Source organism: Eschrichtius robustus, chromosome 10, assembly GCF_028021215.1.
Source record: "Eschrichtius robustus isolate mEscRob2 chromosome 10, mEscRob2.pri, whole genome shotgun sequence".
Taxonomy (NCBI): Eukaryota; Metazoa; Chordata; class Mammalia; order Artiodactyla; family Eschrichtiidae; genus Eschrichtius; species Eschrichtius robustus.
The window spans coordinates 109,246,487-109,262,128 of record NC_090833.1 but is presented as its reverse complement, the minus strand read 5'-3'; the positions used below and the strand labels follow the sequence as shown (position 1 = coordinate 109,262,128).

Here is a 15,642-nt window from a genome sequence, read left to right as displayed (position 1 = left end):
AAAATGAAACTTACTTTACACAAATTAACTCAAAATTGATCATGGATTTAAACGTAAGACATAAAGCTATAAAACTTAAAAGAGAGAGAGAATCTTCCAGACCTAAGCTGAAGAGTTCTTAGAAATGACACCAAAAGCACAGTCCATAAGAGGAAAAAGAAATTGGTAAATAGGACTTCATTAAAATTTAAGACTTCTGTTTTCCTAAAGACCTTGTTAAAAGGATGAAAAGGCAAGCTATAGACTAGAAGAAACTATTTACAAACCATATATCCAACAAAGGATTTGTATCTAGAATTTATAAAGAACTCTCAAAACTCAAAAGTAAAAAACAAATCAATTGAAAAATGAACTAAAGACATGAACATTTTATCAAAGAGAATATATGAATGGCACATGAAAAGATGTTCAATATTATTAGCCATGAAGGAAATACAAATTAAAACCACATGAGATACATCACATTATAAAAGCTGAATGAAAAATAGTGAAAATAGCAAATGGTGGTAAGAATGCTGAGAAAGTAGATCTCTCAGACATTGCTAGTGGGAATGTACAATGGTACACCCGTTATGGAAAATAGCTGAGCAGTTTCTTAAAAATCCAAACATATCAGGGCTTCCCTGGTGGCGCAGTGGTTGAGAATCTGCCTGCCACTGCAGGGGACACGGGTTCAAGCCCTGGTCTGGGAGGATCCCACATGCCACGGAGCAACTAGGCCCATGAGCCACAACTACTGAGCCTGCGCGTCTGGAGCCTGTGCTCCGCAACAAGAGGGGCCGTGATAGTGAGAGGCCCGCGCACGGCGATGAAGAGTGGCCCCTGCTTGCCGCAACTAGAGAAAGCCCTCGCACAGAAACGAAGACCCAACACAGCCAAAAATAAATAAATAAATTAATTAATTACAAAAAAAAAATCCAAACATATGCTTATCATACGATCCAGCAATCACACTCCTGGGCATTTATCCCCCCAAAAGGAAAACTTATGTCTGCACAAAAACCTGTACAGGAATGTTCATAGCAGCTTTATTTGTAATAGCAAAGAGCTGGAAACAACTCAGTATCCATCAATGGATGATTAAACAAATTGCAGAACATCTATATAATGGAATACTACTCAGCAATTAAAAACAATGACTACTGGGGCTTCCCTGGTGGCGCAGTGGTTGAGAATCTGCCTGCCACTGCAGGGGACACGGGTTCGAGCCCTGGTCTGGGAAGATCCCACATGCCGCGGAGCAACTGGGCCCATGAGCCACAGTTACTGAGCCTGCGCGTCTGGAGCCTGTGCTCCGCAACAAGAGAGGCCGCGATAATGAGAGGCCCGCGCACCGCGATGAAGAGTGGCCCCCACTTGCCGCAACTAGAGAAAGCCCTCGCACAGAAACGAAGACCCAACACAGCCATAAATAAATAAATAAATAAATAATTTTAAAAACAAAACAATGACTACTGATACATGCAACAACTTGGATGGACCTCAAGGGTATTATGCTAAATGAAAAATAGCCAATCTCAAAAGATTATATACACTGTATGATTCTATTTATATAAATTCTTGAACTGACAAAATTATAGGGCTAGAGAACAAGTTAGTGGTTACTTGGAAATAGGAAAGGGGGGAGGGAGAAAGGAAGCACAAGGGAGTTCCTCGGTGGCGCTAAAACAGTTCTGTATCTTAACCAAAGTGATGGCTACACAAATTTATACGTGTGATGAAACTGCAAAGACAATATACACACAAGTACATATGCATTCACAGACACAAAAATGACTACATGTAAAACCTGGTGAAATACGGGGCTTCCCTGGTGGTGCAGTGGTTGAGAGTCTGCCTGCCAATGCAGGGGACACGGGTTCGAGCCCTGGTCTGGGAAGATCCCACATGCCGCGGAGCAACTAGGCCTGTGAGCCACAATTGCTGAGCATGCGCGCCTGGAGCCTGTGCTCCGCAACAAGAGAGGCCGCGATATTGAGAGGCCCGCGCACCGCGATGAGGAGTGGCCCCCACTTGCCGCAACTAGAGAAAGCCCTCGCGCAGAAACGAAGACCCAACACAGCCATAAATAAATAAATAAATAAATAAATAAATAAATAAATAAATAAATAAATAAATAAAATTAAAAAAAAAATAGGCAGAAGATTTAAAAAAAAAAAAACACTGGTGAAATATGGTAAGGGCTATAGATTGTACCAATGTTAACTTCCAGGTTTTGATACTGTATAACAGTTATATAAGATAGGAAGACTGGAGGAAAACTAGGTACAGTACAAAGAATCTCTCTGCACTATTTTGATGTATGTACATATATCATACATATATGCATATGTATGCCTTAAGTAAGTCTCAAACTTGCCTGGTCTTCAGCAATGCATACAATACCAACTAATCCAATATCTGATGTTACTATGTTAGTAAAACCTCCATTTGTGAGCCCCATCATGAATTATAAAATTGACTTGAGTGACTATTTTGTGCTGCTTGCACTGAGTCTAAAGCTGTAAGTTTATGCTTCTGCCATTTGTTAGCTATAAGTACCTTGTACTGTATCTCAGCTAGCATTTACTGACACTTACTACAGGCTAGGCAGTGTTGTAAGTGCCTCACACATCTTATTTAATCTTCTCAACAATCCCATAAGGTAGGTACTATCATTAGTCACCCCATTTTATAATACACGTGAAAAACAATGAGACACAGAAAGTTAAGTAGCTTGCCCAAGATGACATAACTACAAAGACAGTCCCAAGAGTTAAACCTCTGCATTCTTATCCAGAACCCTTGAGCTTAACCAATTTGTTCTATGTAACCTCTGTAAGTTTCAGGTTTTTCCTCTGTAAAATGGTCTTATTACATACAAATAAGAATAGGGACTTCCTTGGTGGTACAGTGGTTAAGAATCCGCCTGCCAATGCAGGGGACACCAGTTCGAGCCCTGGTCTGGGAAGATCCCACATGCCGTGGAGCAACTAAGCCCGTGCGCCACTAAGCCTGCGTTCTAGAGCCCGCAAACCACAACTATGGAGCCTCAGTGCCACAACTATTGAAGCCTGCGTGCCTAGAGCCCGTGCTCTGCAACAAAGAGAAGCCACCGCAACGAGAAGCCCGTGCACCACAACGAAGAGTAGCCCCCGCCCGCCACAACTAGAGGAAGCCCGCGTGCAGCAATAAAGACCCAATGCAGCCAAAAATTTTTTTAATTTTTTAAAAATTAAATTAAATTTTAAAATATACATATAAAATAGAGTACAGAACCCAGTAAATGACATTTTAAAAGGAGATTAGGAAAGAGTTGCAAATTAATAAAGCTGCAGAAGGCCTATTTGATGGGCATGAGGAACCCTGCTGATTTCCCATTCTCAACTCCCAAGTGAGAAAGTCAACTGTCAATTGGAATGGTGTTTTTAAAAAGCAAAACAAAACACGCATGAATCTCTAAATCACTATGCTGGGTGAAAGAAACCAGACATAAAAAAGTAGATACTATATTAATTACACTTATATAAAACTCAGAAAATGAAAACTAATCCATAATGACAGAAAGCAGATCAGTGGTTGCCTGGAGCAGGGAGCCAACTCAGGGAGGTGGACTACAAAGGGACACAAGGAAGCTTTTGAGGTGATGGAAACGTTTTATATCTTGATAGTGGTGATGGTTTCATGGATATATACATCTGTCAAAACTCATCAAATTGAACACTTTAAATGGGTGCAATTTATTGTACACAAATTATACTTCAATAAAGCTGTTACATAAAAACAAAAAAAAATTAATATTTTTCAAATAAGCAAACTGCCTTGATTTTAACCCTAACAATTTTTAACCTCAGCAAAATCAAGACTAAATGAGCTAGCCTGAATACTGCAAAGTTGAGAATATGTTATGATAAGGAATACACTATCAAAGCTCTATAAAGGAGAAAAAAGGAACTTCAGCTGATTAAATTTTTAAAAGATTCTTACTGAGTACTTTCCTAAGCAGTAATACTTTTATTCACTAAATTAAGACCAGGGTATACAAAGTTTACAAACTGAAAAGTAACTTTCTAAAATTAAATTTCTGCTTTCTTCAACAAAGGTGCAAGACATGGAACCTTCTATTCTTTGCTCAGATTCAAATCAACCAAGCCTTTGTGCTCTCATTCTTTCTTCTTTGAAATTTCCATTCCTGTTACCATAGGAACCTGCTAGCTGACAAGCCCTCAAGCATAGCAACAGCCTAAGCTTAGCAAGGAGTGTGAAAAGGGGACAGAGTCAAAGGCCAAAATTTGACTCAAGAGAATCAGAATTCCAATCTTTGTCACTCTACAAAGGGTCTGATAACCATAGAAACTGTATCCTACTAGGTTTGGGAATATTATGACTAAATTCACTAAATGTGAAACCAAATGTGGAATGGCATTGAAAATTCAAAAATGGTATTCATTCTATTTCAGATCCAAATTAGAGTGAGAAATTATTAAAAAACAACTTTTTAGAATAATTTTAAGTGATTAAAAATAAGACCTTTTAAAAACTTTTTTGTAACAATAAAATTCCTAATGAGAAAAGGTCTAAAACTTTAAGAATTATACTTTATATATACATATTAAAAAAATTCTAGGTTTGCAATAAAATACCTTTAATCCCACAGATTTGCTTTTCTTTTACAAATCTTACTTTTTAAAAATGTCTTATGACAGCATATTAAATACTTTCCAATACTCTTTCAGTGCGTTGGTTTGCAGAAAGATGACATTATCACAGGCGTATATTTATCTTAAGTCAAAGGGGAGTTTCCAGAGCAGCCCATAAAATTTGACTTTTCTTCAGGAAGTAAACTTTTTTCAAATATCATGAACAGTTGTGAATTATGGTCTGTCTTAAAAGATAAAACTTTACAAACCAAATTCCATCACACTTAGTAATTTAATTTAAAATAAGTATTTTTAAGGCATTCCTTTAAAGTGATTTGTCACACAAGAAAATCAATTAAAATTTTAAAAGCTATTGTTTTCCTATAGTCAGAAATAACTAAATGCAATTAACTCTCCACTACTTGTGTGTACATTTTTCAATTTAGAAGTTTCTTAATTCCTGGTTGGTTTCCCTGTCACACAATAGGCTTCTCAATCCACTTCACTAGATTGTTGTTTGCTTAGGGAAAACCACCTTATTAATATTAACCTAAACAAAAGATAATAAGAGAGGTAAATCTGCTGGATAATGCATATATTCTAAAGATATAAGCAATGAATTTCAAGAATAAACATAATCAAAGAAATTTCATTTCCTAAGAAGCCTATCCACAAAATGTTAATTATTGGTACAAAGGGGTATATTATTCTCTTAAAAACAAAAAATCCACCTGTCTTTCATGGTCAATTCAAATATGATCTGCAGCTAATCTCTTCCACATATGATCCTTCTCTCTTTTGAATCCTCTTAGCACTTTATGCCTATTTATGGCATTTGCCAAGTTCTTCCTTAAGTTTCAGTCATTCAATCAAAATACACTTAATAAATACTAAGTCTTAGACACTGCAACTGGGAGCTAGACAAAAAAGGACAGCTGAGATTTTTAAAAATAAAGTTTCTGTACTAATTTTACTATTTTGAAAACACAATGTGTTTCTTACAGAAAAATCAGAAAATACTGACACAAACATTAAATGAAAAACATAGAAAACACAAATAAATTGTGCTAATTCAGGAATAATCACTGTTGGCCTTGGCAAAGATCTCTCCAGATCACTTACTCTACATGAACATGTTTTTCGTCAACAAAACAGGATGATACTACACGAAATGTTTTGTTATCCACTCCTTTTTTTCCTACTTATTAATGCATCAAGTACAACCATTAGAATATGACAGGCAAAGATGGAGATGAGACTATTAAGGCAGAAAGAACATGAGAGGTCTAGAGATGAGAGAGTTGGTTTGCTTTATTTTTTTCTTAATTACCCCACTTATAAGTGTAAACACAATGTTGAAAGCTTCAAGTTATTTTTATCTCCACTCCCCCCACCCCCCGCTTCCACTCCCCGCCCCCCCCCCCCCCACGCCAAAGAAGGGCAAAGTAAAATACTAGTGTTCACAGGAAAGTGGTATCTTTGGTACTGGTATGAGGATTACCATTACCATCACCAAAAAGCCCATCACTATATATCAATTACAACTCCAAGAGATTAAGTGCTTAGGTACAGCACTATAACCACAACCATGACTACCAACACCTCTTACGGAAGACACAGTTTATAAAGTTCATTAACTCACTCAAACATTTTTTTAGCAATTATTATGTGTTAGGCACTATGTTAGCTGCTGGCCCTACAAAGATGAATAAGGACATCAACAGCAAGCTCTGCTTTCAAAAGCAAATGTCCTTCAGTAAGAACTGAATTTAAAAAATGAGGACAGGGGCTTCCCTGGTGGCGCAGTGGTTAAGAATCTGCCTGCCAATGCAGGGGACACGAGTTTGATTCCTGGTCCGGCAAGATCCCACATGCCCCGAAGTAACTAAGCCCATGCACCACACTAACTGAGCCTATGCTCTAGAGCCCCATGCTCTGCAACAAGAGAAGCCACTGCAATGAGAAGCCCACGCACCACAATGAAGAGTAGCCCCCACTCGCCACAACTAAAGAAAGCGCATGTGCAGCAACGAAGACCCAATGCAGCCAAAAATAAAATAAATAAATAAAATAAATTTATAAAAAAAAAAAATGAGGACAATCTCGTACTCATTAGAATGGCTATTATTCCAAAACAAAACAAACAAACAAAAAACCCAGAAAATAACTAGCATTGGTAAGGATATAGAGATATTGGAACCCTCGTGCACTGTTGGTAGAAATGTAAAATGGAGCAGCTGCTATGCAAAACTGTGGTGGTTCCTCAAAAAATTAAACATAGAATTATCATATTATCCTGAAATTTCACTTCTGGGTGTATACCCAGAAAAAGTTCAAAGCAGAGAAACAGATATTTATACATCCATATTCATAGCAGCTATATTCACAACAGCCAAAAAAGTGGAAGCAACCCAAGTGTCTGATGAATTAATGGTTAAACTAAATGTTTTGTATATACATACAATGAAATATTATTCAGCCTTAAAAGGGAAGGAAATTCTGACACATGCTACAACATGGATGAATCCTGAAGACATTATGCTAAGTGAAATAAGCCAATCACAAAAGGACGAATATTGTATGATTCCACTTAAATGAGGTACTGGAGTAGTCAATTTTTTTTTGTTTTTGGCCAAGCGGCCCAGCTTGTGGGATCTTAGTTCCGCGACCAGGGACTGAACCTGGGCTCGCAGCAGTGAAAGCAAAGTCCTAACCACTGGACCCCTGGGGAGTTCCCTGGAGTAGTCAAACTCAAGAGAAAGAAAAAAAGAAAGAAAGAATGGTGGTTGCCAGGGACTGGGGAACGGGAGGATGGGAAATTATTGTTTAATGGGTACAGAATTTTAGTTTTGGAAGCTGAAAAAGTGCTGGACAAGGATAGTGTGATGCCATACCAAGGCAACTGTACTTAATGCCACTGAACTGTACACTTAAAAATTGTTGGGATGGGGGAATTCCCTGGCGGTCAAGTGGTTAGGACTCTGTGCTTTCACTGCCAAGGGCAGAGGTTCAATCCCTGGTCAGGAACTAAGATCCCGCAGGCCACACGGTGCGGCCAAAAAAACCCAAAAAAGATCGGAATGGTAAATTTTATGTTATGTATATTTTGTCATAATTAAAGAAATCTTTTTGAGGAATATCTATAAACGCTACTATGGAATATCCAGGATATATTGTTAAGTGAAAAAAGCAAGGTAGAGAAAACAAACAGTATGACACTATATCAAAGGAAAGTGAAAGAATATATAAATATAGACAGATATTGTATAAACATTTTATATAATTGTTATAGTTATAATTTTTAATAGAAGGATAAACAAAAAATCTTTAAAAAAAAGACTACTCCCTAAGGGAAGGAAAGAATAAGGTAGAGGGGAGAGGGCCAGAAACTAGACTTCTCTGATTGTACCTTGCCCTATATATAAAGTTCTGAAACATAATTATGAAACAAACTTAAGCAAAAAACAAATTTTTAAGTCATTCTTTAAAATCAAAATGAAACACAAACCTAAATTGTGCATTGAATTAAACCAAACAGAGAAGTACTTAAGTAACTTAAAACACAGTAATTTGACTGTACATCCTTGGTGAAATACATCCCTAAGGACTAAAAGAAGTAGAAAGAAATCTAAAACTGCTTTCAGTAATTACATTGTTAGTAATAATATTGCTATTATTCTGAAATTATACGATGTCTCTATATAATAAGGTTTCAGTATAAGAGAAGAAACAAAAATAAAATTTAAAACTGTTAAATAAAAACTCTGCAATATTATTTAATTGCAAGTATCAGTATAAACTCATGATGTACTTTTTTTTTAAATTAATTAATTAATTAATTTATTTATTTATGGCTGTGTTGGGTCTTCATTTTCTGTGCGAGGGCTTTCTCTAGTTGCGGCAAGCAGGGGCCACTCTTCATCGCGGTGCGCGGGCCTCTCACTATCGTGGCCTCTCTTGTTGCGGAGCACAGGCTCCAGATGCACAGGCTCAGTAGTTGTGGCTCACGGGCCTAGTTGCTCCGCGGTGTGTGGGATCTTCCCAGACCAGGGCTCAAACCCGTGTCCCCTGCATTAGCAGGCAGATTCTCAACCACTGCGCCACCAGGGAAGCCCTGTACTTTCTTTTTAAAAAAAGTATTTCCTAGCTCTGTCTATGAAAAGGCCTAAAAATGACTAACCTAGTATCAATCAGCGTAACACCCAGATAGCAGTCCGTGAAAATCCTTTCCAACTAAAAGGAACCAGTGCTCCCTAAAAAAACTGATAACTCAAGGTCTAAGGCAGAATTTTATGAAATGAGGTTGGATCATACCAGAAAGCAAGGAAGCTATTAGAAACCACTAGGGCAGTGTCAAATACACTTAGGAGCTACCTTGAAGCGGCTCCCACTACCAAAGACAGAACAATTTGAGCCCTAATGAAATAATAATTGCAATGGACTGAAACACATCAAATATGGTAAAAATCCATGAGTTCATAATGATACTTAAAAAGAAAAAAAAGACCTCATTAGTCACTTTTGAAAGATTCTTGTGAATCAATTTATTATCCTAAAAACTAATAAACAAAGGAAAACAATCAAATATTTATCCTGTCTTTCTTATAAAAACTGAACACAAGAGTAACTTAATAGTCCAATAGTCAAAAAGAGGAAGTTTCTGTTTATTAAGTAGTCTGGCTGAGAAATAAAGAACGACAGAATTAGAATATCACCATTTTGCAAACCCATAATAAAATTATTGACCTAAGAAATGATCGATGGCTGCTAAAATTACAGAGTAACAAGCAGAATACGAAGTATTCTTCCAAAACAAAAACAAAAACAAAAACAGAGACAGAGGAACATGGTAAATAACATCACAGGGATGCAATCTGCAAAATAAAAACTATGAGAAATAGGGCAAACATATTACAAGAAAAAAGGGAGAGGGGTAAGGGAAGGAGAAACTATAAACTGAGACATCAATTGAATGCATTGCATGAACTCTGATTTGAAAAGTCAACTATAAAAAAAATTGTGAAATTCTAAGAGTAATTTAAACATTAATTGTATATTTGATGATACCAAGGAAGTGATACAGGTATGATGTTTACATATTTTGAAAGAGTCCTTACTTTATAGAGATATATATGGAAATATTTATGGATGAAATTATGGTGTTTGGGATTTGCTTTAAAGTAACCCAGGTGGGTGTGCAGTCATAAATGAAACAAGACTAGCTATGTGTTGATAATTTTTGAAGCTGGATGATGGGTATATGGTGTTCATTATATCACTCCATACATTTCTTTCAATATATAACTGAAATTTTCCATAATAAAAAGTTATGGGGAGGGACTTCCCTGGTGGTCAGCCCAGTGGTTAAGAATCTGCCTTCCAAAGCAGGGGACACGGGTTTGATCCCTGGTCTGGGAACTAAGATCCCGCATGCAGAGGGGCAACTAAGCCCGTGCGCCACAACTACTGAGCACACGGGCCACAACTAGAGAGCCCAAGCACTTTGGAGCCCACGCACCACAACTACAGAGCCCACGCACCACAAGGAGGAGCCTGCGTGCCAAAGTGGAGGATCCCACGTGCCACAACGAAGATCCCGCGTGCCGCAACTAAGACCTGATGCAGCCAAAAATAAAATAAATAAATACATATTTTAAAAAAAATGTTAGGGGGAAACAAAAGGCTAAAATTTGAGCTTGGATAACTGGGAGAATGGTTCAAACATGCTTTGTTCTTAATGAGCCATAAAGGATACCAAGAATGTTCAGGCTTTTAGGCTGTATGTTCCCACTAGGATCTATGCCCCTGCCAGTTTCCCATGCTATAAGAAAATCTTTAATGAGAATTACAAAAGAAAACAGGAAATGGAGGCAAGCAAGAACCATCCAGGAGTTTTTCCTCTGATTATCCTACAGTGGTTTAGTTTCAATTAAAAAAAAAAAAGGACAAGCAATCAACCCCTCCCAAAGAAATTAAAGATTGCTTATTCCACAATCTAACTGAAATTAAACAGGGTGACAAGCAACAAAGAAAAATGCTCTGCATTCACACAGCACTTTAACTTTTCAAAGTTCTTTAATATACACATCACTTGTACCATCTGATCTTAAAACAACTTTGAAAAATGGACAGGGAAAATATTCACTTCCTAGAAGAAACTAACACAAAGGAGTTACAAAACTAGTTAGTGGCAGAATACAAGTCTTCTATCCCTGTTTTAGTGCTTCTTTCACTAAACTGTTCTTTCCCATTCAACTGGGTTTAATTATTCAATATAGGAGAAAAAGCTGCTCAGATCTCTTTTATTACCACTAAAGTCATAAATACCTGATAACGTGTAGGTTCGTAAAGATAGTTACTGACAATCTGCTGACAATTCGTTGTCCGTGCTGGACAGCTCCCAAAAATTTACTTAGCCATTTGGACAGTTCAAAATGGTTTGGGAAACTCAGGAATGAGAAAATATTTTTTCTATCAAAAGCCACAATACTCAGAGGGAAGAGAGATATCAAGTTAAGAACTTACAAAAATTTAATGTGTGTGTTTGTGTACAGATGTACATGTTTTGTAAGGTAGGGTAGAGAAATAAACATACTAACAAGGATCTTCTTTTACAACTTAATAAACCCATTTATTTGAACATGCCCCAATTTCAATGAAAGTACAGACTAGGAATTCTCTATATACAATGAAAGAACATCTAACTTGTTGATTGTGAAAAATAATAAGCAAATTTGAAATAACCCAAATTATGCTGTTTCTCTCATCTGTGGCATCTCTAGCTCAATACCATATGCTGTTTCATTCCAAGCACTCATTCTGACTCACCAAACATCAGTAAAGGAATGGACGCTAGGCAGGCTTGAAGCCTGGGTCTGCTGAAAGATGCTACACCTAGGAAACTGTCTTTCAATTCATCCATTCCCAAAGTAAACACTCAAGAATGTGCTGGGATTACTTGTTCCAATTACTCACTCCCACTAAAAGTTGGCAAGCTGATCCAATTTCCTGGATCAGAGATGGAGGGTGTCATCAGCAGATATAAGTCCTTGTAAGGACGCAAGAATCCTTTCTTCCATTTGGAAGTATGCTGTGTTGACTGAATTTCCACATCCTTTGCAGTTACAGAAACTTTACACTCTCAAACTGTCAGATGATTCTGTCAGTGGCATCACTGTCCTGATGTGACAACCAAGCAACTATCCCCGACATTAATTACTTCATATCACTAGAGCCTTCTCTTACAAATTATTACTCATTTAGGCTCTCTCCCTAGAATGTGTGGAATTCAAACAGATGCAATCTCACTGCCAGTAAAATATCTAGACTATATGGGCATGTTTGAGAAGAGAGCAGAGACAGCTCACCATGCCATCATTATGAATGCCCCAGGAGCCCACAACTAGAGATGCAAGTTCATCTGAAACAAATACATCATCTTTCTAGTACTTTCTCTCTAGGGTCACTTAGAAATGAAATTTGGAATAGAATTAACATTTGTGGATCACCTATTGTGTGTCATGCATTGTGCTAGCTACTTAAATCTCTCATTTAATCCTAACAGCCCTTGAAAGTATTTCTGTTATTAGTGCCTTTTCACAAATGATTTTCACAGGGATGTTAGGTGACTTAAGCCCAAAGGCTGAAAGCTACTATATAGCAGAGCCAAAAGTTAAACCCAAATCAGTACATATATCTTTATGACTTATTTCTTACAACTCTATTTGCCTTCCAAAGGAGTTCTACTGACTGATAATGATACTAGAAACAAAGGTATTCCTACTTCAGTTTTTTTGTGAGAGAATTGATAGCTTTAACACCCAACAGGGACTACCATGCCTGGAACCTAATTACTATATTAAACCAATATCCATTTTCATATATCCTAATCGGACAGTCTATACCAAACCTCTCTTTACCAGTTAGACTTTGTGTGGTCAGAGGAAGAGCAGAAATGTTTTATTCAACCTCTATAATATTTTCAAATATTTGGAATATATAAGATGCCCTCCACATTTCAAAATCTATGAATAGTAATCTTTCTACAAAATTTCCCAGACAGATTTATGTTAGTCTACTTGGATGTAATGAACCTTTGAATTTTACTATAAAATGAAGAATTCCAAAACACGTAGTCTTCAATTTGTTAAAAGCACTGTAACAATGGATTAAAGACTAAAGTACAAAAAACATTCTCTGTAAATTCTATGTATTATGTAGCCACATTAATATTAGAATATGGGAAAATGGTAAAAGTTATCACCTTTAAGAGAACTTACTCCAAAAGTACTGTGCCAAGTACGTTATACATGCTTCATTTTGTACCTTACGAAGTGTTAACTCTATTTTACAAGCAAAGTAACTACGGTAAGGAAGTTCACATAACCTGCCCAAAGTAATACAGACAGAAAGTGGCAGAGTTAGAATTCAGACCCAGGTTTGTACAACACCAAAGCCTTCACCTCTTATTGCCACAGTTTACTGCCTCCTAGTTCTTATCTGGTAAACGTATCTTTGTCCATAATTCTAAAACCACTACTGAAACATATATGTACTTACTTAAACCTATTATTAACTATATCCATTAATTTGTCATAGTTTCTAAAGTAAAATAATTAAAAAGTGCCTAAAGAATTATCATTAGAAAAATTCAAGTAAGGCAACCAATTTTCATAAAGTCCTGACACGTCAAGAACAGATAATTCACACAAGAAAACCTTTTTCATTGCTCGGAAGTTACTGTTCTTAAATTGATGTGAACATGGTAAGACCAGGAAATCATTTTAAGTATTTAAGAAAATTCAGATACTGTAAACCACCAGCCTTAAGGCTGAACAAAAGAACGCATTTTCAAAATCATGTTACCTTCAATGTTTAGTAACTGAATTATGAGTACTATTAGTATAGTCTGTTCTTTAAAGTTTTATTATCAAATAATAGAAAAGATGTAATCATATCATAACTTGGACAGTTTTAAACTTCTGAATGGCTATTATCGCCCAAGTTCCAGTGTTTCAAATTTCTTTATAAAAGAATAATGTCTGAAAACTAAGATGAGTAACATTCCCCAAACATGAAATTTTCAATCCATTAGAGTTTGAACCTAAATACATAACTTTGTAATGTACAAGATGTAGTTAAAAACAACATTATTTTCCTGTTGTCTATCAGACACATTCATTAGATTGGTTTAACAGGGCAATACAAGAATCATTTTCTACGACATGTCAAATAATAGATCAAGTCTTACCTCCATTGCCAAAGCTGCTGTCTGTTGGTCATAATGATTCAGAAGATTAGGCATGAAGGTAGTATTATAAGGCAAATCTTGGCACATCCTCAAGGTAATAGGTTCACAAGAAAACAAACTGTGCCCACCTATATGCCCCACAAACATAGTCAAGGGCCAGAGAATGAAGACGATCCAACTCATAGCCATGCTTCCTCGACTGAATGAGACTCAGATGATCAGGCCTTCTCAATATGTATTTTGGATCTTTGTACACTTGCAGGTCTCAACTTGAAAGTACTTCTTCTATCTTTCTGTTAAGTTCTTCAAACAGAAATACTCTTTGCACCGTCAGAGGTTTGCTAACTTGGTCTCACAAAAGGCATTTGTTTTTGGTTTCACAATATGGGAAAATGACATCATCTTGCCTCTTCTTTTCATTTTATTACACAGGGCACCACTTGGCCAACATATCAAGTTGATCAACCACATTCCCAAACAACAGATTCCATCTTAGGAGAAGAGCTATTTCTTCCTTTGATTGAAATATCTGAAAAGAAATTTTTTAAAAATGGGAGAAATTAGTCATTTCCTCTCAAAATATTATGGACTTGATAGTAAAATCTTTGATTAGCTCAGTAAAGTTGCAGGATACAAGATCAGTACACAAAAATCAGTTGCATTTCTATACACTAACAATGAACTACCAGAAAGAGAAATTAAAAAAAAAAAAAATCTTTGATGAGAGATATAATACTGACCTAACAGATAAAATACATGGGTATTTCATAAAGATACAGTATAGTTTTTCTACTTTATCATTTATGGTATAGATATACTAACATAATACATAACCAAGGCAAATTTTCTTCCCTCAGTTGCCTATATAACATATAGTTTAATTTCCCATCTATGATGGGAAATTTCCCATCTATGATGGCAATTTTTCATTTGTCACAAGACATAATTGATCCATTTTGAAAAATCTGTATGCTGTTGTCCTAAATTTTATTTAAATATCTGCCACACTTATAACCTAAGTTATTTAATTTAAATTTTATTATATGTGTTTTAATCATTAATAGTGCAGTTTTTACATTAAATGATTTGGCAGATGGTATCTGTGAAAGATGTAAAATATAAATAAATAGAAAGATATGGATTCAAGCCTCTTTATAGCTCTTTGAGTCGCTTAACTTCTCTGAGCTCAGAACTTTCCTTCCTGAAAATAGCACCTCCCAAACAAAGATGATTTATGAGTGAATTATGAAGTAATGAATGTAAAAGTACTCTATAAAAGGTAAAGCAACATCAAACATTACGTAGTTTTATTGCTGAATAACAGCTGATACAAAGACTACTATCAACCAATACTGAACTGGCAAACAGAAGATTCTAAAAGTAGTATCAGGACGTTTTCCCAACATTACTTCATCCTTTTAGACAGTACAAAAATTTAGTACCATAGATGTAGAAACATTTGACCAACAAATGCTTCATTACACACAGCCAAGTTGCAGAGAATAGAAATCATCCTTAGAAAGTTATAGCAGGAACAGGAATGATTCCCAGTTATAGTTTCTTCGAAGTTTTAGAATCTTTGACTTGACACTACTTTTCCAGGGGCAAAAATATGCATCTCATTTGGGGCTGGAAGGGTATAGGTGGAGTGGAAGGCAGGTCTGGCAGGAAAAAAGCATATTCTAAGCTATCATACTTTCATTTGGTTTCATAATGATGTTAAATTTGCTTTTATTTCATTTTGTTTCATAGATATTAGATATTTCTGTTTGC

General features: G+C 36.3%; 1 protein-coding gene across 1 annotated transcript in view; it reads right to left on the bottom strand.

Annotated features, from left to right (window-relative positions):
- FZD3 (frizzled class receptor 3) overlaps positions 1-15,642 on the bottom strand; it is a 94,838-nt gene that overhangs the window by 71,140 nt on the left and 8,056 nt on the right. Inside the window, exon 2 of the mRNA XM_068552218.1 lies at positions 13,870-14,398. Coding sequence (XP_068408319.1) covers positions 13,870-14,058 — 189 coding nt within the window. The 5' untranslated portion in view covers positions 14,059-14,398. The remainder of the gene's footprint in view (positions 1-13,869; positions 14,399-15,642) is intronic.